This window comes from Ascaphus truei, chromosome 1 (assembly GCF_040206685.1).
Source record: "Ascaphus truei isolate aAscTru1 chromosome 1, aAscTru1.hap1, whole genome shotgun sequence".
Taxonomy (NCBI): Eukaryota; Metazoa; Chordata; class Amphibia; order Anura; family Ascaphidae; genus Ascaphus; species Ascaphus truei.
In genome coordinates this window covers 16821887-16848483 of record NC_134483.1, presented here as the reverse complement: position 1 = coordinate 16848483, position 26597 = coordinate 16821887, and the positions used below count along the sequence as shown (strand labels likewise).

At 45.0% G+C, this 26597-nt stretch overlaps 1 protein-coding gene across 2 annotated transcripts; it reads right to left on the bottom strand.

Annotated features, from left to right (window-relative positions):
• Positions 1 to 1693: 1693 nt before the first annotated feature.
• On the bottom strand, positions 1694 to 26387 carry DCAF12 (DDB1 and CUL4 associated factor 12). 2 transcript variants are annotated; one of them, XM_075582708.1, is made up of 9 exons: positions 26138 to 26387; positions 17356 to 17610; positions 15650 to 15856; positions 11396 to 11456; positions 10978 to 11171; positions 8693 to 8758; positions 7512 to 7674; positions 5386 to 5558; positions 1694 to 3060 (listed from the first exon to the last, which is right to left on the bottom strand). In XM_075582708.1, the coding sequence occupies exons 1-9, from the start codon at positions 26198 to 26200 to the stop codon at positions 2902 to 2904; spliced, it is 1341 nt and encodes a 446-aa protein (XP_075438823.1). In that variant the 5' UTR covers positions 26201 to 26387; the 3' UTR covers positions 1694 to 2901. The 2 variants fall into 2 exon arrangements, with proteins under 2 accessions (XP_075438823.1, XP_075438830.1); XM_075582715.1 differs by lacking the exon at positions 26138 to 26387 and adding an exon at positions 19021 to 19108.
• Positions 26388 to 26597: the final 210 nt, after the last annotated feature.

Below are 26597 nucleotides of genomic sequence, written 5' to 3'. Positions count from 1 at the left end.
ATGCCGTGATGTGGCTGCAGCCTTATAACGCTTTGGCCAAAGGGTTTAACTAACTGACCCTTATTCATGAGAATACTAACATTGAAGTATATAACTATGTGTTTTGCCACATTGCTGTAGCATTGGGTGTCTTGTTGTATTCATCAGGGGAATACTTCCTCCATGCACTTGCAGACTATTAATAGGCATAACTAGAACAAAGAGCTCTGACCAACAGGTGATCCACTGTTAGGCAGCAAGTGTTTCAGGACTGTGAATGTCAGGAGCTCTTTGTTCTTTCCCATATATTTGAAATTGAGAAGGGGGATTTCAGCTCAAGGGTCTGGCATTTATGCCTATAAATCGTAAGTGCACAGAGGTGCTAATTCTCTGATGAAGTCAGCCTGAGCGCTGACGAAACATGTCGGGCCATGCGTCATCTTGACAAGCTACGTGTAGAACGTGCAGGAGTCCCCGCCGGTTATGAGCTAGCATGCTCTTCCATTGCCGGAGTCACACTGGCATGTCTCTAGGCGAGACTAGGATTTGGACTATAGGAACCGGATCGGACTGATGCTGTATAAATGTCCTTTTTGAACAGTCGGCGATACTAACTGTGAGTCCGCCATTGTTTCTGTGTCCTGAATTCCCCTGGCTTTATTGAAGATAACACAGGCTCCGTGTTACAACTGCCTCATTGGAGTTTCACCAGCCGGTTCCGGTAACCTGAATCTCTCTCTACGTGTTTGATTTTATCTGACAGAATGTGAGTGGGCATTGTCGTCCCGTTTAATAAAATGACTATTTTTACACATGTATGCACTATAAAGTGCACACTTGTTTTTTTAGATTCCTTTCTGATGTGGTTCATCATTTGAAGAGCTGCCCCCCTTGCTTGTTGCGTTATTTCCATAGGAGTTAACTCCATCTACACCGTCACCTGGTTTTTGATTTTTCTTAACACCTTATTGCAAGTTATATGGCCTGCTTATAGAGACCGTTTCATTAGATAACTATCAGTGTGTATACAATGTGTCATCGCCATTTTACCTATATTGAGTGTGAGCGCTGGTATTTTTCTTGTCTGAAATATATCTCTAACAGGGTGACCCCCAGAACTAGGAATAGTACGATTCAGGTCTGGGAACTGGTCGGCAGGGTGCCCCATAGTAAATATGCCTTCTATGCACACAGATATTTAAAAAAACCTGTTAATGCATGAATATGGAGTACAGTTTTGGGCACCACTAGAAAAAGTGCAGAGAAAAGTCACCAAATTAATAAAGGAAATGGAAAATCTTACTTATGAGACGCCAAGTAAATTAGATTTGTTTACATTGGAAAAGAGGCATCTAAGTTTTGATATGATAACTATATACAAAATATATTTGGGGACAATGCAAAAAGCTATTCATCCCAAGAACAGTACAAACGACATGGGGTCATCCCTTAAGGTTGGAGGAAAGGGTTCTTTACAGTAAGGGCAGTCATTACCCAGGGAAACTGATGTCGGATGTTACCATTCTCAATATTTGAGGTCAGGAAGGACTTTCCTCTCTCCTCCCTGTGAGTTTTATTGAATATTTTAGAGATCTCATTCACCCAAATGAAGCACTACGGTGAGGTCAGCGAGAGATTATGTTTTAACATATAATGTATACTATCATTTTCATTGGATCCAAGACTTAGTAAAAAAATAAATAGAAATTCACCGTTTAGTGTATTTTTTTTATTTTACAGAGTCTGCCAGCTCAGAGATATCATACGTTTATTAAAAAACATGGAAGCCATAAAGAGAAACAATATCATAGTATGATAGTTTGTTTTTCCGTTTATTGATTTTCAATACACAGTGTCGCTAGACTTGTACATTTAAAAAATGATGATAAAATAAGTCCTCCAAGCAGGACCTAATGAATAAAGAGCTTTTTCTTCAATAATGTTAACGACAGTCTTCACTCCAAGTAATTTTTACCATGTTATTTACTTGACACAAAAAAGTACCCTTCACACACACATACGCACACATATACATACACACATTGTAATAGGTCCCAAGACTTTCACAGAAAATCTGGGACTGTCCACGGAATATTACATGACTTCTACCTCACGGCTAAGTAGAGGTGTCTGACTGCTTTAGTGTAAAGCTGCAGCCCTGCTCAGCAAGGGACCCCGACAATGGCAAGACCCCATTCATGTGCAACTTGTCCTCTGCCATTTGGGAAGGGTTTGCTTCAGAATTTACGATAATCTTAAACCACGTCCCAAATTTAGATCTGAAAGCCCGACTCCAAAAATGACAAGAGTGGCAATTCTCAGGGGGTGTATACATCCATAATGTACGAGCCCATGCAAAAGAGAAAAGATTTCAGCAGTTCCTATGATCTAAGGGTTGAGTTATAAAAAAGCTCTGAGAATATGCGTGAACATCGGTCATTTAATAAATACTGAGATTATTTTTCTTTCGATCTTTTCTCAGAATAGTAATGGAGGAGGATTTTACGATGAAAAAAAATTACATATGGGGGGGGGGAGGGGGAATTGAGAAATTTGCTAAAAAATAAATAAATACATGTATTTATTGTGCAAACCAGTGGGACTGCAGCTTTGAATGGGAACTATAGGGGAAGGGAATGAATGAATATGGATTGCAGGTGAGAAGATGTCAAATTATTTTAAGAGATAAAATAAACTTCTTATAAGAAGCAGGGGCGTAAAAGCTCAGTTTTGTTTTTAAGAAAAGAAAGTTGACCAATAAACAGCTTCCAAAATAGCTTCTTTAAATGGATTAAAAAATAATAATATTGGAGCAGATATAATAACCCCTTTCCTACTAGAAGTGCTTTCAACACATTGCAAATCAGGCCGCAGCTGGCAGTGAAGTTGTTAATGACACGCACGTCTGCGACTTGTGGTTGTTTAGCTCCAGAGACCGGCGTAGTTTCCGTGGAGACCTGAAGGCAGCGGGCCGCCTGCAACAAACAGTTTCATCCCGGAGGCGTCGTAGCAGTGGGTGTAAACCGCGTTGGGGCAGGAGTCTATCTCCGAGAAGTAATTCCGCCAGGTTTCATCATGATTCTAACAGATAGTGATATAACAAGAGGCAGAGTTAGTTCCACTGAAGGTGCACTCCCAAACCCAGGTTTCCCCAGGAAGACGCAATAAAAAACACCAAGTTATAAAATCTGTGCCCAAACCTATGCGCACCGACCTAGTCACCATTATTGGCAGCCATTTTTATTTTTTACAACTTTATTTTTAAATTGTGAAAATGTAAAAACAAAAAAGAAACTTGGATTAGTAACAATGATCTTTCAAATATAAACCAATAGATATAATTAGGCATAAAATCTATATAATGTATACAGGCATACCCCACATTAACGTACGCACTGGGTCCGGAGCATGTATGTAAAGCGAAAGTGTGTGAAGCACTCCCTTTTTTCCCCACTTAGATGCTTGTACTGTACTGCAATCGTTATATACATGCATAACTGATGTAAGTAACGCATTTGTAACCAAAATACAGTAGGCTTTATTGAAAGAAAATCTTTCATGTCAGCTGATTTTTCTTACTATGTGTTATGTACTGTAGATTCCCTTGTTTTTACAATTACTGCATGGTGTATTATATAAAGTATATAATAATATTTATTATTAGTACTACACTAAACCATGCAGGAATTGAACCCTTCATGCTTCATATGCTAGTGCAATTCTCTAACTGCTACACCCCAGGGGGGTGTGACGAATCTAACTCTTTAAGCAAACTTAACATTCTGCACAGTGCAGTTCATCACCCAATTAGAATATACCTTCCAAACAACCATAGGGGTTTTTTTTTTTTTAAAGAGGTTAACCTTCCATCCGTACAGTGGTGTCGTGCTTAGAGCAGGGGACTGGTATATGAAACGATCAAGGGTCCAATTCCTGCTTGGTGTGGTATAATATATAAATGTCAAATTTCTGCAAATTTGAAGGAGAAGAATGCCAGAGACCCGGAGATTGACAGGCTAAACCCTTAGCCCGGTTATTTCCTCAGGGGTATGGTGCAATTGGAAATATGTACGTACTCACGAGTGTACGTAAAGTGAGTGTACTTAAAACGGGGTATGCATGTATGTATGCTCAGTTTTAATGGAAAAGGTGAAGGGGCATATAGCACTCACGGTTTCTACTGGTCATTATTCATTCTGTGGGTGCCCACAGAAGATAGATCTATATACACACACAAAGGTTTGTGAACCCCTTAGAAGTTTCACATATGTCAAACCTAAAATGGTATTAGACCTTAATCTAAGTACTAATAATAGATAAAGATAACCTGATCAACCAAATGACGCAAAAACATGATACTTTTTCAACATTTATTTATCCACATCCAAATTCCATGTGTGAAAGTATGTGAACCATTAGATTTAATACCTGGTGGCACCCTGTTCAGCAGCAATGACTTCAACTAAGTGTTTCCTTTTACTACTGGTCAGTCTCTCACATTGGTTGAGGAATTTTGACCTTACAGAATTGCTTCAACTCAGTGACATTTGAGGGCTTCCTTGCATGGACAGCTCGCTTCAGGTCCTGCCACAACATTTCGATCGGGCTTAGGTCTGGACTTTGACTAGGCCATTGTAAAATTTCTTCTTCTGCAGCCATTCTTTTGTAATGTTTCAGTTTGTTCTTTTGAGAGATTTTGGTAGGACGACTACTCCCGGTTAGAATGACTGTGGTCTTGAACTTTCTCCATTTGTAGATTGTCAGACAGTGGATTGGTGGAGCCCCAAATCCTTAGAAATGGTTTTGTAAACCTTTCTAGATTGAACATTAAGACCTGCTTTTCTGAGGTCCTCAGATTTCTTTTGATCGTGGCATGACGTGTTTCCACACACCCGCCTGCTGAAGGCCAAACTCACAAAATGTATCTGTGGTGGGGCCTCCCAAACTCACACCTGAAGACCTACCTAATTATTTTAACACCCGATTCCAATTGTTCCCTTTAATTTAGCTGCTAAAACAGGGTTTCACTTACTTTTGCACATACCATGACTCTTAATTACTAATTATTTGTCTAATTCATACATTATTTTGTTTCAAAAGACATGTAATTGGTTAATATAAAACCTATTAGATATTAAAGAAAAAATACTTTTGATTCATAGATCATAGAGAAACTATAAAATTTCCTTAATTATCATTAGGGTTCACAAACTCTCTCACCACTGTGTATATGTATACGCATATAAGACAGAACAAAATGAAGCCGATAACCACCGCTTTAGAAGACTCAAAGTATACACGGTCATGTTGCAATAGATTAACACTATTAATACTTAGAGATGTTCTAACATGAGCTACAGGTTAAATGATATGGCCTCCTATTGCCTTATACAATGCTCTACTCACCAGCCAGCCTTTTCCGGTGGTCAACTTTAACATGTCGCCTTTGGACTTGGATTTCTGGCAGCCAGCAGATGTATCATCCAAAAACCGCTGGGCTCGGATGTCATAAAACAAGAGTGAGCCCTGTCCTGTTCCCACAGTGATAATGTGTTCGTAGAAGCTGACTGACCTAATCCCTGCACAGAACAGGAAGGGATATACAGTCAATATCTAGGTACGCTGTTGAAACATACATACATACATACATACATACATGAAAAAGTCCATCATACACTTCCCCTCCACCCCCCTCTCCAAGCTGCACATGTTAAAGGCCCTTTGGTCTATGATGTAGATCTGTAGCCCACGCACCATTTTAGAACCTTTCCTTTGCACACCTTTTAATTTATTTACATCCTTCTGCAGATATGGTTTCCAGAACTGAACACACCTCTAGGTGAGGTCTTACCAATTATCTATAAAGTGGCATCACCACCACTCTCTCTCTCTCTGCTGCGAATAGCTCTCCCTATACCACGTGGCATCCTGCTGCTCTACCCATGGCCTTGTTACATCACAATTACTCACAGCTCCCTTTTCTCTGACATAGTGCCTTTAATCCTTTATTCTGCCATTGGATTTTTGTGACCCAAGTGCATGATTTTGCACTTTTCTGCATTAAAATTGTAGTTGTCACACTAGACCAGGGGTTCTCAACTCACTCAAGACCCTCCACAACAGGTCAGCTTTAAGGATATCCCTGCTTCGGCACAGGTGACTTAATTAGTGGCTCAGGTGAAGAGCCTGCTTCAGCACGTAGGTCAATCAGTTGCTCAGTCGAAGACTGGTACAGCTGGTAATCAACCCGCTGCTTTCAGATGTCACGCCTCCCACAATGCCTTGCATGGTTCCTTGCAAAGCACTATGGGGTGCGACTCTGAAGTGGTGATTGACCGTACTGTCACCAACACGGATTCTTCCGTTCCTGCCCTGCCTGCTTAGATAACTTTTTTTATTAGTGTGTCTCAGTGACATTGCAAATAGTCTGGAGAGGAAAGTATGCAGTTTTGCAGATGACACAAAACTGCAACAGGGTTTACACTCAAATGGGTAAACAAAATGAAGGATTTGGGTAGATTAGGGGTGCACAACCCCCCTCTTTACCTGGTCTTGGGCTTCACAACTTCATGTGACGTGCTGCCATTTGACCCCGCGTTGTCATGGCAACGCCTCGCCGAAGAGCCGGTAAGAGAAGTTAGAGGCCTGACACCTCCACCAGCATTTAATTTAAATGCCTTGGGGAAGATAGTGTGGCCTCTGCAACCATCCCGCCCCCCCCCCCCCATGAAAATCCCACGGCCCCCTGTTTGCGCACCCATGGATTAGAGGAACGGTCTAGGGCAGGGGTTATCAACTCCAGTCTTCAACCCCCTCCCAAAAGGTCAGGTTTTCAGGATATCACAGCTTTAGCACAGGTGCCTCCGTCATTGACGGAGCCTCTGATTGAGCCACCTGTGCTGAAGCAGGGATATCATGAAAACCTTGAGGACTGGAGTTGAGAACTCCTGCAGTAAGGGCATTAAAAATAATAAAAAAAAGATTGGGCTATCCTAAACAGGGTCTGATGTATCCCAGTTACAGAACAAGTAGACTAGGTGTTCTCATCTCCTGTATATTCCCCTTCATTTCTTCCTGCTGCGTGGTCCATTTTTTTTTTGCCTGTTCTAATAACTGAAGCAATTCCCTATATTCACGGCAATGTAATTATCTGAGCTGCCGATGTACCGGTGAAGATCTGGCATCCCCGGCTTCACAGTATGGCCACCTACTTCAAAAGAGGAAGTGCTGTGGTGTTCTTACTGGATGCTATAATAACCCACGGACGCTTAATAAATTAAAACTAATTTAGGGCATCGAGAGGGGGAAAAAGTAGAATGATTTAATACTACACAAGTGATTTATTAACAAAATGACAAGAAATAGGATTTTGAATGTAATGATTCGTTAAGCGTTCCCATCCCTTGCTTGCACAGATATCCATACTCCCACCTATGCGTCTATTTTGGTCGGTCGGTCACTCCCCCCCACACCCCCACCACATATGCCTACACCAGCAGGGTTACCGGGTATACAGGAAAGGGGTTGCTTACCACTGCCTTGTTCTCTGCAGTAGACAGATTTAACGTTTTGGGGAGGTTGTCTGGGATCCAGGAAGGAGACATGCGCCTGTGACCCCACCGCATACACGGACCACTCCTGACCGTAGGCCAGACACACGTTCTCTCGGCAGTATGGCAGCTTGGTGGAAAGCAGCTTAACAGAATAGGAGGGATAAAATAAGTTGGCCGCATACACAACGTGAGAATAGTCTTGCTGACAGATGTAGATCAACTTGTTGTTTGTTTGAAACGATTGACAATACATGGTTTTCGGATGAAACATGCTAGTTTTAGTAATTCCACCATGCTTATTTTGTGCCCCAATCTGGTAAAATTGGATCAGATTTTCAGTGTATATGTAGGTTTTTCTGAAAACTTGGACAGATTTACTGTAAACGTCACAGGCATCTAAATGCACGTGCTTCTTTCTGCATCCTTTATAGAATGCAGAACAAATTCACTTTTGGAAATACTACCAGCTATTTTTTTCCTTTACGCATTTTAGTTACATCCACAGAGGTGCACACATTAAAAATGTCCAGTGACCGAGCGAATACATCCACTAACATTATGAAAATGCAACATATGTGTTTTACTATGTATGCCCATGTCATATGGATTTGAAGCAAAAGGTGGCACTGTGTGCTCATTTCCATGTAATTTCCCAGAATGCCTTGCTGCAGTGTAAGTGCTGGGTGATAATGGTGAAAGGCGGGGTTGCAGACTTGTCTAAGACATGCAAATGAGCACAGTAATATTTCCATTTGATAGATATAAAAAAAAAGTTTTCTCCGCTCCCTACATGAGCTATAGCTCATCGGTGGTATCATAACGCACATAGCCAGGTGGCAGATAAAGTCAGATAGCTATACAGTTAAGACGAAGAATGAAAGTGTCAGTTGACGCGAGGAGAAAGCAAGAATGCTGGAGACGCAGAAAGAATTGACGACATCTTAAGGTATTAAATGAAAGATGAGAGAGAAAGAGGGAAAGACAAGAAAGAGAGAGCGGGAAAGATACAACAGAGAAAGATACAAATGGGAGAGGGAAAAACCTTATGTCATAAGGAAGAGGAGAACTACTGGCAACTGTTTTCGGCAATGCTGGCACCCGCAGGCAATGAAGGGTTGAGCAGTGACCTCTGAAACGACTCGCAGATTAGTAAAACAAACCTTTGATAGGGTGTGTTCTGCTTTCCAAAGGTGGAAGTAGCCATCCAAGGAGACAGCCCCCAGCTCCTGTAGGAAACACAGTCTGAATAGGACATGTCCGTGCACACAGATACAAGTGAAACCATTACATAGGAAAGGGAACGCCGATCCTGTACAATGGGGTTATTTATTACAACATTTATATAGCGCCCTTGTCCAGGGCGCTGTACATGTTAGTAAAACAATGGTGGGGTTACATATGGAACATTTCATAATTACGGGCAGAGAGTCATTGCCAAGATGTCTTTGTGGTGGGGAGGGTTGGGAACATTATGGTAAGGCTATGGGTTAGATGCATTGAGAGCTTGCTTGGTTGGTGGGCAGGGATGGAAACATTATGGTCAGGTTATGGGTTAGATGCATTGAGAGCTTGTTTGGTGGGTAGGGATGGAAATATTATGGTCAGGTTATGGGTTAGATGCATTGAGGGCTTGCTTGGTGGGTAGGGATGGAAATATTATGGTCAGGTTATGGGTTAGATGCATTGAGAGCTTGTTTGGTGGGTAGGGGTGGGAACATTATGGTCAGGCCATGGGTTAGATGCATCGAGAGCTTGTTTGGTGGGTAGGGATGGAAACATTATGGTCATGTTATGGGTTAGGTGCATTGAGAGCTTGTTTGGTGGGTAGGGGTGGGAACATTATGGTCAGGTTATGGGTTAGATGCATTGAGAGTTCGTTTGGTTGGTGGGTAGGGATGGGAACATTATGGTCAGGTTATGGGTTAGATGCATTGAGAGCTTGTTTGGTGGGTAGGGGTGGGAACATTATGGTCAGGTTATGGGTTAGATGCATTGAGGGCTTGCTTGGTTGGTGGGTAGGGATGGGAACATTATGACCAGGTTATGGGTTAGGTGTATTGAGAGCTTGCTTGGTGGGCAGGGGTTGGGGTCAGGTCTCTGGATTTAGTCTTGTCGGTGGCATGGTGATGGTCTGACAGTGGTGGCGATTGGATCGTTGAATTGGGTGACTTTGGAGGGTTTAGGAGAGACTTTAGGAAGGTGTGAGAGGGGATGAGATAGGAGGCTAACGGGGGATCATGGAATGTGTTGGAGAGAATTTTGAGTTGGCTTCTGAAGATAGTTAGGGAGGGGGCAGATTGGATGTGGTGGGGGAGCTTGTTCCAGTTGAGGGGAGAGAGTAAGGCAAATGATCGGAATCGAGGAGGTACAGGAGGCTGGGGGGGGGGAGTGAAAGTTGTGGCAGTCAGGGAGCGAAGAGGACTGGAAGAGGTGTAGCGAGAGATGAGTGCTGAAAGGTAAGGGGAGATGCGGGGCGGGAAGACCATGGAGAGATTTGAAGACCATGGAGAGATTTGTAGACCAGGGTGAGAAATCTGAATAGGGAATGTTGCTTGGTGGGTTGCATCCAAATTAGACTGTAAGCTCTTCGGGACAGGGACTCCTTTTTTCTGATGTCTACTTTTACGTACGGAGCGCTTATTCCTATTGTGTCACATGTGCGACTGCTGTAATGCGCTATGTACATGGATGGCGCTAAAGATATACATCTATATTAGTCCTAGAACACTGCGCTCTCTGCAAGGTGCAGCTGGCCCCTCGCCGGCAGTGAGAGGGTTAAATATCTGGGACAAAGGGCTGACACTACCGCTTGCTGCTTTAAATAGAACAACTTTATTTGAAATGAAAGCTTCAATCCATTCAGGGGAAGTAGTGTCTGACCCTCTGGGCTCCTGGCATGTGATTAAAGTGCAGCCACGAAGATTCCTGCCAGACGGTTTCAGCATTGCTCCATACCGTTTCACTGACCGGAAGTCGCCATGTTTGTGAGGGCCACAGTTCTTTTTATTTTGATAGCAGCAGGACTGCAGCTGAAGTTCCACTGAGACCCAAGGGGAACTAACAAGCAATAATGTGCTTTATGGGTTTAAAGGGGTAAAAACACATAAAATCACAAGTACTTCATATATTTCAGATTTGTAAGGTGCCTTAGAGCAGGGGTGGCCAACTCCAGTTCTCAAGGTCCACCAACAGGTAAAGTTTTAAGGATTTCCCTGCTTCAGCTCAGTTGGCTCTTCAGCACAGAGGGCTCAATCAGTGGCTCAATCTTTGACTGAGCCACCTGTGCTGAACCAGGGATATCCTTAAAACCTGGCCTGGTGGTGGCCCTTGAGGACTGGAGTTGGCCACCCCCCCCTTTATAGGGACACGGGAGTCAGGGAAGATGATTTTAGGTGCGTTAGAAATAGGGAAGGAAATGTATAGTGACGTCGCCCCGTGAACAGACCTTGTTGTAGTTGTTGAACGCCAGCGCGCGGACCTTGCAGTTATCCGGGTTACTGTTCTCTTTGGGGATGTCCTTCAGCGCTCTGTGGGTAATGTGAGCATACACTGGGACTCGGGAAATCCCAGGTTGCAAATCACTTTTACTCAGCACCTCCTCTGTTACCTCCCAGAGGCCCATCGAGCCATCCCGGGAACCTAAACACAACCAAGAGCGGATTTAACAGACACCAGCAGGCTCCCCTCTCCTACAAACTATGCTGACTGGGTAGGCTTTGAATATCTCGTTTTAGCTGTAGTATATGGAAATAGGAATTAAAACAGCATTACTCTTAGTGAGAAAACATTTACCTCCCTGAAAATGTGTATGATAGGCAGCAAACAAAGGGAGTGTCTCTCGAGTAAAAGCAAAATGACCTTACCTGAAACGGCCATGGTGTCGCTAATCCATGCGATGGAAAAAATCCAGTCTTTGTGTCCATCCTGGGTGAGCAAGAAAAAACAGTTACGCGTGGAGTTTAATTGAGGAAGAGATGGTGGTCGGCTTCCACGTGCAAACCAAAGTGGATTAGAGTGCTCCTGTAACTTACTGTATGCTGCTGCATATCGCTCTACTTAAGTGGTTGTCAACTTTAGATCAACAGTGGAAACCTTTACATATGTTTGGCGCCCCGTGGAATACCAGCCTACTTTTCATATGAAAGTATAAAATACTATTGCTGTGGTAGGGAGCGTATTTTTAAAAAAAATCCCAAGTGCCCCCGAGCTGTGGCCTGCACGTCATCCGGCCCGGGATTTCTGGGGCCAGGGCGCACGTCACACGGCCGGTAGACCTGGGGCCAGAGCGCACGTCCCATGGGCCGGTACTTGTGGCGCCAGGGTGTGTCATACGAGCTGGTTCTTCTGGGGCCAGGGCGCGTCATACGGGCCAGTACTTGTGGTACCGGGGCACGTCAAACTTGCTGGTACTTCTGGGGCCAGGGCACGTCATAAGAGCCGGTGCATCATGCACTGAACACTCGTTTTCTAGAGGGAGACCGTGTTCCGCTGTAAACGTAATCAGAAGGGAAGTGGTGTAACATCCACTTCGGTTCATTTCCTGTGGGCCCCTGTCCACACGTGTGCCGCCCGCCTTCCGGCACTTAAACAAAGAACGCATTCAGTATCCCAGAACAGTTAGATTAAATTGTTACGTTTTAAAGTAGCAATTCATGCTCTTTATATTATTTTTTAACATAGGTTCGAAGCAGGGAGGGATGGGGGGGGGGGGGGGCAGGGTCGCCGGTGCTGAACCCCATTCATTTCAGCTCCTGGGACCCCCTGCTCCCTGAAATAGACATCCAAAAGGCGTGATTATCTCTGCAAAGTTTAACGCTCCCGTGTCACGCTGGCCAATAGGAAGCCTTGCCAAATGTCACTGCTTCCTATTGGCCTGCAGTATCTCGGGAAGCAGGGTGTCCCCAGAGCTGAAATCAATGGGTGTCAGCTCCGGAGAAACCCCGCTTCAGCCCGGTGTAAAAAAAAAAAAAAAAAAAAGCTTTCATTGCCACTTTAAAAAAACTTTTTGAATTATTACATGAAAAATACGGCAAAATAACAAAAACAACTGATATACGGACAGATCAGACATCTTTATTGTCCTGCAGAGAGTGCCCGCGATATTCCTGGTTCTGTTATGTTATTATCAGCAAAAGGTCAAAAAAACTAAACGGAAAACACTTAGTCTAACTTGCTTCCTTAGAAAGATTAATTCACCATTAAAATAAAAATTGTGGGTCCTGTGAAAAATTTATGTGTTCCTTTTCTTCCTGTCCGCTGAATTAATGAGTACTAAATATCGCCCTTCATGTTTCACATTTAACACTTCGACTAATTAAACTATTATAAACACAAAAGAGAGCAAAACAAAAATCGAGACGGAGACCAAGCAAAGCATTCGTTTCAATTGAAAGTGAAAACTCCTGTTCCAATATGGTTTGCCGTACAGTATACGGTGGCGCGTAGCATCTCCGTGACGGGATTCCCCAACCAGCACCATGTTACAGCGATAAGGGAGGAGACATAGCCGCAATCTTCGTGTTCAAATACTTTAATTTGTATTCAAAAGGAGAACAGGAATAGCAACATTTCGGGGCACAAAGTTACCCCTTGGGAACCTGAGGAAGGGTTAACTTTGTGGTCTCATTTGACTACAAATAAATGATCTGAGGATCCTTTGAACACACAGAATGCGGCTATTTCTCCTTCCTAAAAATATCAGTGAACCCAGTTTTCGTCTCTTAGGATTGAGAACTTGATAATTAAGTGATCATTGTATTCATAATCGGGCCCCATGGAATTTTATGCGGGGGTACATACTATAGCTAAAATCTTCACGTCCATCACTGCAAACTGAACTTCCATCCCATCTCCAGGGACGAACATAAAGCTGCAGAAGTGGAAGCGTGGAGACAGGTCCTCTTCAGTGTGCTGTGAAGTGGCTGCCCTTCCCTGTACCGAGGAACCATAAAGCTCCATTCAAATGTATATCGTCTCCAGCCACCAGGCATATTGAGTAAGAGAAAAGAGGCAGGAATTCAAGAAATAAAGATGCGGGGCCACTGAATTTAAATGAAATTAATGCACATATGCCTAATGGATGGCTGCAAAGATACCGCAGTAGCTTCATTGAAAAAGGTCGGTCAAACATAAAACCATGGCCCTCAGTGATATTTAACACCTCAACACCCAACCCTCCCCTCCTCAACCAGAATTTAAGATAGGTGAAAATTAGCGTTGCAAATGTATAAAAAATAAATAAATATTAGAGACAGACGAGAAAATCTCAATATATAAACCTCACTTATTATGCCCCATCTCGGAGCGATTACTCTACTCTGAATAATGCCAGGACTCAATCACAGAACAGTTATTAAGCAACTTCAATATGATTTTTACCCCCCGCCCCCCCAGCCAAGAATATTTTTTCTAAAACCATGATCAGGATGTAAACGCAACATGTATAACATTTACATTGGCCTGTAATAATGTACTCATCCCCACTGATATTAAGGATATATTTTAAAGCTAATAAAACCGTGTAGACAAATGCGCTGATGGGCATCTACTTATCTGCATAGAGTAATCAACATGCAAAGTTCCTCACTATGAGACGGTCATTAGATTTCAATTACACAATGGTAAACATGCACACCCATGTTAATTTTTAACATTACGCTTTAACGTAGCTCTCGCCTTTACTCTGATGGTCCTGTCTGTGCTGACCTACAGATAGGACTTAAATGGGGGGGGGGGGGCTCTGATGGCCCACTAAAAGTGAAATGTTTGTATTTTAGAAGGCTATAGACGACAGCCAGATTCTGGGCGGTCAGCCTCAAAGAAAACCGTAACATACGAGTGAGAGTGAGAGAGAACAAACAGGTCACCACTTAATTGGATGACTTTATTAAAAATGTGGATATCACGTGATGACACCTATTCTGAATACCAACAGGTACAGATTTGGCATTGTTGCAATATGACGCATCAAATTCTACCACACTTCATGATTAAGAGGTGTCAAAGACCGATAACAGTTTCTCCTGTGAAAACAGACCTTAGGCTGTCCAATTAGATGCAGACGGGCACATGGAGAGCACAGACGTGAAGATGGCGTCTGTCGAAGTATTCAGGAAATTAAAGTTCCGAGTTTCTACATTCAGTCAAATTTAAACGTCAAGAAAGGTTGTTTTTTTTCCCTTAAGTCAGCCCGAGCTGATTTATGATAGGGGTGGGCTTATGTTTGGGGAAGAAATGGTACAAAAGTCTCACCAGGGAAATCTGAAAATCAGAATTCAACAGGGGTGTGTTTTGGGATCAGACATGCAAGTTCTCATCTTTCCTACGCCGTGACATATGGTAACGTTGTGTATAGGGATTTCTGTTTATTTTAAAGAGACTGTTCTGCATTTATTGTAACTGTATGTTCTTGTAATAATATTTTTATGTCATCTAAAGCACTGTATTTTTATATATTCAAATAAACCTGTAATAAGTATATGCTTTGGGCTCTGAATGAACTGCTGCACGCTTTGTAAAAGCTAACTTACATTTTGCCACAACAGAATTTTGCATGCCAAGTGCAACGTTTTCTTTAATAAACAGGGACCCGAGACTGCAAATTTAATTTGATATTTTTTGGGTGTGACAGTGAGTAGATATGATTGCAATCGAGAAAGGGGTTAACATTAACTAATTGAAAGTACCTTGCGCAGGAGAAAGGCGAGTGGGCTAGAGCAGCCGTGTGCATTAACCCTGGTTGCATATCTAAGGCACGTGCTCACTTGTGTGCTGTTCGTGATAGATGGTATATGGTGACGAATTGAGGGGAGATATTGTTCATTTGAAGGACCTTTGCAGAAGGTGAAGAGAGGGACCTCTTGTGAGCTGTGTATTAACACTCATCCCACATGCAGGTCACGTGCTCACAGGTGTGCCGTACGTGACACCTACGCTTAAGGATTGTTTTTTCAAAAACAGCCAAGCATTTTACAAGATCACATTATTTGTTATTTTACATCGTTTCAATATGGCAACGTAAGCGGGACACCCGTTTATTTTCTGAGCAACTAAAACAAAATATTTTAAAGAATAAAAAAAAAAAGTGAATAAAAAACCGTCAGATAAAAATAACTCACATCTCCCACGCAGATGGGATCCAGGGTAGGCAGCCGGTAAATTGCGAGGCTGTTTGGGTTGTCCCCTCCTGTAGCTAACAAAGTCTTGGAGGGGTTTAATTCAATGGCGTGGATCCCGCAGCCCTGCTGGCTCACAACGGCAGTCTCGCGATCTTTCAGGATGGGAATCTTTGTTATCTGGCCAGTCTGAACATCCACCACAAACAGCTGCGAGGGAAGAGCAGATATTTCAGCATTTCATTTTCTCATACAAGTAAACTAGAGGACAACAATGTTTAGCAATGTCAAGGCAGACTGGTTTTCAAGGAGGGCTCTGGATTCTTGAAGGCATGAAGTTGTGATACAACCTGCCGCTTAAAGGGGAAGTGCCTGCTAGGACCAAAGTAAACCAATAGCAGGGACATGTTTGCCTGACCATGGCCTAGTACAGCACAGGGTTAATGGGTTAAAAACAGTCAGTCGGTCATTATCAGCCTTGTGTGCCAGATGTTTTAATTTTGCATTGCAGCCGAGAGTTGTTTGTTTTTACTCCCCTATGGGGATTGATGACATTTTTCAATGTATTGATTATTGGTATGCTACTTGGGTACTACACTATTGGGTACTAAGTATGCTACTTGGGTACTACACTATTATAGGCTTCTTAGAATTGTCCAACACCAATTGTTTTTTTTTTTACATCTCCGCATCAGTAAGTGGGTTTCCTATTACATGCGCCCTTTTATCATTACACACATTAGGACGCCTTCCTTGAGATGTATAGATACATAGGCTAAGGCCCCGCTCCCTCAGTCAGCGCGCCCGCACTGCAGACAGGCGGGGCGCTGACAGACACAGACCGCGATATGCGGCCTGTAGTGAGCCGGGAGCCGGAGAGGGGCGGGAGGGGGGAGGAGGGAGGGCTCTGATCGTGGTGCCGTCCACCCCCCCACACACATACATATACACACACACACACTTTAATAACACGCAGCTCCTTCCCTGCTCCCCGCCCAAGGCGCCTCCCTCCTTCCCTCCCCTCCTCCCCATTGGCTGACTCGCGTACCACGTGACGTGTCAACACCGAAATTCCCAAGATTCTTGCAGCATCGGCTGGCTGACGCGTCACAGTACGTAGTCAACCCTGTCGGAACGAGGCAGCAACCACTCAGGCAAGGGTCTGGGGGTTCGCGGCCGCGCGCCCCGCCGGCCGCAGCGGGTTTGCAGCCTAAGAGGAGATTCACGAAGCGACGATACTGGGTATCACACCACGAGCCTGCATTATCTGTCATTCAAGTTAATGTGGGATCGCCTTGCGATGATACTCTGTATCAGAGCTTAGTGAAGCCCATCTACATGGAGGCAGCACTGAGGACTGAACCCAGATTGTGGATCAAGAGGTGCATTTGTATAAACCAGGGACCTAAGTATTATGCAGAACAATAAGAAATACCTTTATTGCCTACATTGGACTTAAACTGTACTCCTTAGCACCACTAACATTACATTAACATGCTACAATGCTCCTAAGTAAATTCAACTTAGATTGTAAGCTCTTCGGGGCAGGGACTCCTTTTCCTAATGTTACTTCATGTATGAAGCGCGTATTCCCATTGTGTGTTATATTATGTCACGTGTATTACTGCTGTGAAGCGCTATGTACATCAATGGCGCTATATAAATAAAGATATACACACACGTCAACAATGGAAGAGAAATGAACATACCGTATTGCATTTGGTTCCACACACCACTTGCCGATGGTTTAGCCACTGAGAGGCAAAGACTTTGTTGAGGGTCCCAAGATGGAAAGCCCTCTCCTTGAGGAGGCTGGGGAGGGTCTGAGCGGCATATCCATTTAACAGCCGGCGGTAGTTGCAATCATTCTGCGTCTTCACCTCTCTACCTTTCAGGTAGTAAACCACCGACTTCTTCTCAGGAGGAAGCCTCTTCCTTTTGTGAGCAGCATGATCCCAGTCGGGCTGGGGAACAAACCAACCCCAAGTTATTATTATAATAATACAGTGGGAAATAGCACCGGAGACTGCAACACTGATCAACAGGGCAGTAAACCCGGCGGGAATTCCCAAACAGCCAGTCACACAAATTCACAATGGCGGACGCTTCTAAAAAATGAAAAATGCAGTGCGTATATATATATATATATATATATATATATATATATATATATATATATATATATATATATATATATATATACATACATACACATATATATACACATATATATACACATACACTATATATATATATATAAAAAAAAAAAAAAAGGAGAGAGAGAGGGAGAGAATTGTTACTCTAATATGTGAGCACAGGTATGTTTTGGAATGGGGGGTGCAGGATATACGAAATCAGCAACATACATAATAAGGTAAAAATATATAAACCCGGAAGGCAGATCTGTTTCCAGCACCCATGCTCGTAGACGTAGCTAGAAGTGTATAGAGATTCATCATCCCGATGTTACAATTAAATAGATTTAACAAGTAGAAGGAATATGTTGAAGATGATTATTATTTTTTTACCAGAAGGCGGAGTTCACCCTTAAAAACAGGGATAATGCTATTAATGCTCTATTCCAGGGGTGCGCAAACTTTGTTGCTGCGCCCCCCTGCCGGCTCTCCCCCCCTTACCTTAGTGCGGCGTCAAATGGTGCAGCGGGGTCATGTGACGCAACGTTGCCATGGAGACACGTCACGAAGCCAGCTGAATCTCAGTAAGTTGAGTTACAAAGGCCTCGCTCAATGCCCCGGCATTTAATTTAAATGCCTCGGGAAAGAGTGCGGGGCCTCTGCAACCGCCGCGCCCCTCCCCCCCCCCCAAATAAATCTCACGCCCCCCAGTTTGGGCACCCGTGCTCTAATCTAAAAGTATGTTAAATAATAAACAAAATAGATCTGAACACAAGTACGGTCCACCAGCTATAAGACAAAATAGATGTTCAAGTAGTAACAAGAAGCAGATAAGATAAACCAGAGGCAAAGTGCTTAGTGCTAGGATTTTAACAATGTTCCCTTTCAGTTTTTATAACCAAGAAAAAACATCAACTGCACATGGCTATAAACATACAATAAAATACAGTAATTATGACCAAATGGATTATAATCTGGGGCCCACTCGTATATATATTAAGACAGATACTTGATAAAACTATTAAAGTAAACATATAGATTAAACCTCAATACTCATGTGATAGCTACAGATTATGGGGTTTAGACGTTTTTCCAACCCCTTCTAGCAGCCGACTCATTTGTTTTTTTTTACAGAGCTGCGTAAAAAGCATCAAACTCCCAAAGAGGGCGTTTGTCAGATAAATGTTTAATAGAACGGCAAAGAGGACCTGTAATGTAGGCAGAAAGCTAATCACAGACCTGCGTGTCCGTGGTGTCAAGGCATGGCCCCCTGCGCTTAAAGTAATGAAGGAGCATTAAAAGGCAGCTGACGGGCCTCAATGTAGTGCCTTGCCTGGGGAGAAGACCAATGAGATCTGAAGCTGGGCGTCCTGACCGGCAGAGCAACAGTTACAGTTACCAGCCCAAGTGTGAGCAGCCGGCCCGGTTCTGTGCAGGTCAGTTACACCTTAGGTTCTACAAGTCAAACAATAACACAGGAAGGCACAGGGCAGCTCAAAGCTGTTTGTAAGATGCAAGGTGACCCTTGATGGATGCAACTGCCCCCTAATGGATGAAACTGCTGACCAATTAACCCATATTTGTCCGAATTCCTCTTCTTGGACATTTCATCTATGATGCAGATTTGCTGTGTTTTAGTTTGACCTTTATGAGACTTTATACAGCAGGAAAGTATCATATTGTAACAACCTAAACTCTTCAGTGCTGTGGTATTTTGGTCCCTAACCCTACATAATGCCAAAACATTTGCTCATAATCCTGGAAGTTTGTTACCTAGTAACACATCAGTCCTTAACACAATTGGTGCCAGGACGAGCGTCTCATATTCCGAGATATAACGACTGAACTGTATATGTGGGAACTCCTAATATACTTAAGAAAGTCAGGTTTACAGCCGTGACTGTGGGTGTTGGAGACTGTACCAAGTCAGTGGAGACGCGATGTCTGCCATGCCCAAGACGACAGGTCTGATAAGGGCATGTTTAAATGTCCCGTGCGGTACCACTACGCTGCCTAGCCCATCCATCTTTAAATATGCCACATAGGACATTTAAAGTTGGCCGATGTACCCGCTCCGACAAGCCAGGCAGTGTAGCGGTCTGGCGCGGCACATTTAAGCATGCACTTATCAGACCTGGCAGGTCCGAGCGGGCGGTAGCGGCAGGACGCCGGGCCGTTTCGCTTGCGGCCAAACGTCCCATACCGACTGCAGACAGCTGGCTTGAAGACGGAGTAACACTAAACAAAATATATAGGTCTGCAAAGAGAAGCATTTTTAAAATACACAGAGGCAAGGAGAAACATTACAAAAAATTAGGGTAGTGGGTTAAAACCCCCCCATATCAGCATTAAAGCTGCAGTTCAAGCTGCAGTTCAAAAAAAATACAAATAAAATAGCATTCGGAATTAGGGGCAATGGGACATACATGGAACATATGGAAAAAGACTAAAACCAAATTTCAGCTTTCGACCCCCGGCTCACAACTCACTCCGCTGTACAATAACCCAGAGTTTGCGAGACAAAGCAATTTGAACAATATAAGAATAAGGGGATCAGAGCGGTGGGCGACCTACTAAGCGACAAGAAGTTCCTGAGCTTCCAAGAATTACGCAACAAATTCGACATTCCAGAATTGGATACATTCAAGTTCCTCCAAATTCGGGACTTTCTACAAAAACTGTCCCCCACATTAGAATTCCCACCTCTCACAAACGTTTGAAAAACTGTGTCGGGAGGAGACACACCAAAAAGGCCTTATATCTCAAATTTACGCTGAATTGGAGAAACCAGCGAACCCCGCCACACATGATTATATGCTCAGAGGACTGGGAAGAAATATGGGACTCGGCATCAGGAACTTCTGTATGCACCACAACCAAGGAAAACATATGTAAGATAATGTTCCACTGGTATCTCACTCCGGTGAGACCGAAACAAATCTACCCTCTGGCTTCTGATCTATGCTGGAGAGGCTGTGGACAAAAATGGCCCATATTTGGTGGCTATGTCCAGAAATTCAGAAATATTGGCTCACAATTCAAAACCTAATAAAAGAGGTCACAGACCTCACAATCCCTATAGATCCACTGACCTACATACTGGGCAGGCCGAACGACGAAATCGACCGCCCAGTATGGAAATTAATCTCCTTCATTTTAACAGCAGCAAGATGCTCAGTGGCGTCCTCTTGGAAGAAGATATCTCCCCCCACGGAGTAATCTGTGAGTAAGAGACTGAACGAGGTAATGTTAATGGAAAAATTGACCGCATTCCTCAACCACTCGACGGAGAGGTTCTATACTATATGGGAACCCTGGCTGACCCATTGAACGTATCGCCTATATTCTCTCCCCAATAGAGGCAATCATGATGGACCGCCAGATGGGTGTGAGGAAGCGCCGCCATGAGAGGGAGGGGAACCCGACCCCCTCCCACCACCCCCCTCTTTTCTCCCTCTCCCCCTCCCCTGTTTTTCCCTTCATTTTCTTTTACTGGAGTCTAGTTCTCAGGACCATCAATACAGAAGAGTTGCTGTGGTGCGTCGCCATGGCAACGCGGCGTGGTGTCATGCGGAGTGACAGCACACATCCGTCTCCATTGCAACAGGGTCACATGACCCCGCGGCATCATTTAACTCCGCCAAACAAGTGACGGGGGGGGCGAGGCTCCAAAAGTTGCTCTCCCCTGAGCTAAGTTGCCGATCGCTCCGTTCTCCTGTTCACTGAAGATTCGGCTTAGGGTTCTTTAAAATCATTATTAGGCCTGCAGAAGATTACCCAAGATGCAAAGTTCTGTGTGAAAGATCATGTGGGCAGGCACTCGATACAATAGGTGCACTGCTAGAGAGAGGGCAAAAGGGAATGTGACTTTGTAAATGGTTGCTATAGAAACAAAAATGCTTGTTACATTAGAATACATAAAAAAAGTCCTTAAAAATTGTTTTCCTCTCCCCAAAAAAGCGCCACAAGTATTTTCTCATAGTACAGAACCGATTCATTAAAAGAAACACGTACGTAGGATATTGCTTTAACTGCAGCTTTAAGTCCCCTTGTTTCAGTGTCAAAGTGTATTAACATTTTGAGTTCAAATGTTTTCTGTTCTTGAGTACTTCTAAGGCCTCGGATAGAGCCGACGTGCAGGACAGAGCGCATGGTGTGGCCTTTAGGATGGGGGCGGAAGACCTGACGGGAGGGTGTGGCCGTGACATCACAAAACAAGTACGTCCCTCATTGGCTGAACCGCTCACGTGACCCAGCCGTCGCACGACCAAAACAAAATGAACTCCAGAGCTCAGGAATAGGGAAGCATGCTTTAAACTGGTTTCATTCCTACCTATAAAAGTAGATCCCAACATGTGTCTGTCTCAGGCTCTAACTCCTTGGATATCACCTGTGATGTCCCACAAGGCTCTGTTCTGGGGCCCCTGCTCTTCTCAGTGTTCATCAATGATCTTCCTACAGCTTGTAGGGAAGCTTCAATACACATGTATGCAGAACACACACACACACACACACACACACGTTGTATTGAAGATGTAGACACAGATGGTTCCACAAACAGAACCTTCCTCAGGGTTATGCAGTGTGGGAATGAACGTCAATCAAACTTATACCTCCACCAGTGCCTACTAATCACCCGGTTGACCAATCAAATAAAATCTATAACATGTGAAAATCATCAGCTGTTATTAAGAACAGATCAGCCAATCCAAAAGTATAACTAAATCATGTGACCAGGAGCTCATAACCGGCTCGTTCTTCAGTAACCAATAGAGTAAGGCCTGGGCCATAGAGGGGTGAGGCGATCCGAACCGCGCTGACGCTGAGGCTCGCCTACTGAAATCTGGGCGATTTCATGCCCATACAGGCGAGCCAGCGGGCGCGATCGGAGCCCGGGGGAGGTGGTTGGAGGCGGGGCAGTGACGTCGCTTGGCCAATCGCCCGCGACGCACTGAAGTCGACATCACGGCGCCGACGTCACGGCGCCGTGACGTCGACACTGCTGTGCTGGGATTGGAGGTTTTCAGCCGACAGGGCGCTGAAAAACAGCTTGGCGCTCGGCTGAAACCTCCATCTCGTCAGCACGCCTGCGGACGCTCGCGTGAGCCCCCTCTCAAGGCATCCTCATTGAGGATGCAGGGGCTCAGCGCGGAGCGTCCGCACGGCTCAGCACGGCCTGTCCTTCTATGGACTCGGCCTAATACAGGGCAAAGTGTATACATACCCAGCCCCCTCCAACATAGGCTGTAAAGTGCACACGCAATCCCAAGCAATGCATCCTGGTAAATGACGCGCTGACTGGTGTAAACAGTCATACATACGCGTGTTTCGCATGGGGCTGCGCATGCGCTACTGATCGCGTCCCCAGTTGTCATAGCAATCCGAAGTGGAAGCTAAAAGCATAATTATGCACATGTATATAAGTGTCAAAAGAAGTGCTAGTGGGCGTGGCTAAATGTATACAACAAAAAACATACAAAGATGTCCAAAGTTACTTCCAATGTGACAAAAATACACAGTGCAATACCTATATATTCTCTTGAAAAAGGGTAATTTAGTTTAACCCTTTGGCCAAAGCGTCTCAAGCCTGCTGCCACTTTCAAGGCATGACCTTGAAAGGAGTGTTGGGATCTGCCAACGGTCATGCCTTGAAAGTGGCAGCAGGCTTAAGACGCTTTGGCCAAAGTCTTAAACGAAAGGACCCTTTTTCAAGAGAATATATAGGTATTGCATCTCCCAAAATAAACTGTTTTTAAACACTGACAAGACTGTAACAATGGTATTTGGGACCAAGGCTTCCAGTGACTGAGCTCCAGATCAGAACCAACGCTAACACCACCACAACTCCTGTTACTAGTTTTAAATACCTGGGCATATGGTTTGACTCCCACTTAACATTCAGGATGCATATTGATACCCTGTCATCCAAAACCTATGCCAATCTAGGTGTACTTTATAGGAACAAATCCTCCCTGGTCAGAAAGCGTATCGCACACCAGATGCCAATTATTGACTATGGAGACATAGTATATGGCTCGGCACCTCAAAGCCACCTTGGCAAACTTGATACCCTCTACAATTCAATATGCCATTTTGTTCTCCAATGCAACTACAACACACATCACTGCGAAATGCTCAAAGAACTAGATTGGTCATCACTAGAGTATAGGCGCAAAGTTCACCTTTCCTGTCTTGCCTTCAAATACTTTCTGGGCAAGCTACCCATCTATCTGAACAAGCTCCTCACCCCTACCACATGCAGCACTTATCACCTGAGATCAGACTCCAAAAGACTGTTCATGGTCCCAAGGCTCAACAAAGTCCCTGGCTGTTCCTCCTCCTCTAGCTGTGCCCCTCACACCTGGAACAACCTACAGGAGAGTCTCAAAGCCACCACCAGTTTAAGTTCTTTCAAAACTAAGGCTGTCTCACATTTTAATCTGGTCTGTAACTGTTACATACGCCTATAATATATATTATCTTTAACTGTGCATGCAATGTCTTGTATATAATGTATACTCTGTTCACTTATCTAACTATGTATTTGTCATCATAACTCTATGCCCAGGACATACTTGAAAACGAGAGGTAACTCTCAATGTATTACTTCCTGGTAAAATATCTTGTACACGTACACGTACACGTACACGTACGTACACACACACACACACACACACACACACACACACACACACACACACACGTACACACACGTACACACACGTACACACACACACGTACACACACACACGTACACACACACACACGTGTACACACACACGTACACACACACGTGTACACACACACGTACACACACACACACACACACACACCAAGAAAAACTGCGGTGCTACATAAGGAAAACTATATATAATAAATACTTCATACACTCAACTAAGATCAGATGAATAAGACAGCACTGCAGAAATATGTTCAAAAAGCATATATTGTAGAGACAGTCTTTAACAATCTAGTTACTTGAAAGGTGCAATTCACGTAGCGTGGGGGGGGGGATTTGTTCAATAAATCTGACCATGTTCAAAGCAAATATATGGCTTCTTGTGTCTCTGGAAATCAATTACAAACTGCGTTTCTTACTGGCACCTGAATGGGAAGGGTTTGTCAATCAGGTGTGGGAGTTCTGCCAAGCAAAGCCTTATGGAACACACAGCGACGTCACACAGCAACGTCACACAAAAGGGAGCAGCCAGAGATACCCTATCATGTTTACAAACCAACATAAATGGTGTGTGTGTGTGTGCGCGCGTCAGACTTTGGTAAAAAAAATAAATACATTGATCACACAAATGTAACCCTTTAAGTGCCATTAGTCACCTAGTGGTTACTGCCCGTTTCATTGCGCTGCAAACCAATAGCACAGTTTGGGAAAGGGTCAAGGCCATCAGGATATGGATGCGAAGCAAATGGGCTCCTCGGGAATGTACATTATTTCCCTCTCCTAGACCCGTCTCTCTCCCCCCCCCACCACCACCACCACTCCCTTTCCCTGGTTACCTCCGCTCCCAGCTCGGTCCCCCTTTTGGTTACCTGGTCCACCGACCCAATCCCCCCCCCCCCCGGTCACCTCTCCCAGCATGACCGCTATTCCCCCACCCCGGTTAACTCCTCACCCAGCTCTGTCCCCCCCATGGTTAACTCCTCTCCCAGCTATGTCCCCCCTGGTTACCTACTCTCAGCTGTCCCCCTCTGGTTACCGCCTCTCCAAGCTGTCGCCCTCCTGGTTACATCCTCTCCCAGCTCTGTCCCCCCCATGGTTACCTCCTCTTCCAGCTATGTCCCCCCCTGGTTACCTACTCTCAGCTGTCCCCCTCTGGTTACCGCCTCTCCAAGCTGTCCCCCCCTAGTTACCTCCTCTCCCAGCTCTCCCTTGTTACCACATATCCTAACTCTGTCCCCTTTCAGCTCTGTCCCCCCCCCCCCGGTTACATCTGCTCCCAGCTCTGCCCCCTCTCCCCTCTGGTTACCTCCTCTCCCAGCTGTCCCCCACCCCCGTTACCTCTGCTCCCAGCTTTGCCCACCCCTCGATTATCCCCTCTCCCAGCTCTGTGTCCCCCCCCTGGATACCTCCTCTCCCAGCTCTGTGTCCCCCCCTGGATACCTCCTCTCCCAGCTCTGTGTCCCCCCCCCCCTGGATACCTCCTCTCCCAGCTCTGTGTCCCCCCCGTTACCTCCTCTCCTCCCCGTCCTTATTATCTCCTCTCCCAGCTCTCCCTGGTTACCACATATCCTAGCTCTGTCCCCTTTCAGCTCTGTCCCCCCGGTTACATCTGCTCCCAGCTCTGCCCCCCCCCATGGTTACCTCCTCTCCCAGCTCTGTCCACCCCACCCCAGTTACCTCCTCTCCGGGGCCTGTCCCCGGCGCCGCTCTCCTCTTCCTGCTAGCTGCTTTCCGGGTCATGCTCGCGCCCGAACACCCTCCCCGCCCGCATGGAGAGGGACCGGGCCACCGAACAGCTCATATAACGGGGGGCGGTGCGGGAGAAGCGGACCGCGGAGGGAACAGTCCGCCCGGAAGCAGGCAGAGAGAGAGGGGGGGGGGCAGATGCGAACCCGACCGAAACCCCGCCCTCCGACCTCTCACCTCGAGCGCGGCGCGGTGACGTCACCACACGTGACGCGCCGGGACCGGCCGCGTCTCCTAGCAACCGGGCTGTGTGACGCGGGGGGGAGGCGGAGCCAGCGCGGTTGCTTGACAACGGGGGAGGCGGAGCCAGCGCGGTTGCTTGACAACGGGGGAGGCGGAGCCAGCGCGGTTGCTTGACAACACTTTTGCACTTTATCCTCTTTAACAATTA

Coding starts and splice junctions, on each gene's coding strand:
- DCAF12 (XM_075582708.1), bottom strand. CDS start 26,200: ATGACCCGGAAAGCAGCTAGCAGGAAGAGGAGAGCGGCGCCGGGGACA. Junction 11,172..11,395: donor CGACACCATGGCCGTTTCAG/GTAAGGTCATTT, acceptor GGTTGTGTTTAG/GTTCCCGGGATGGCTCGATG. Junction 8,759..10,977: donor CGTTCAACAACTACAACAAG/GTCTGTTCACGG, acceptor TGTTTCCTACAG/GAGCTGGGGGCTGTCTCCTT.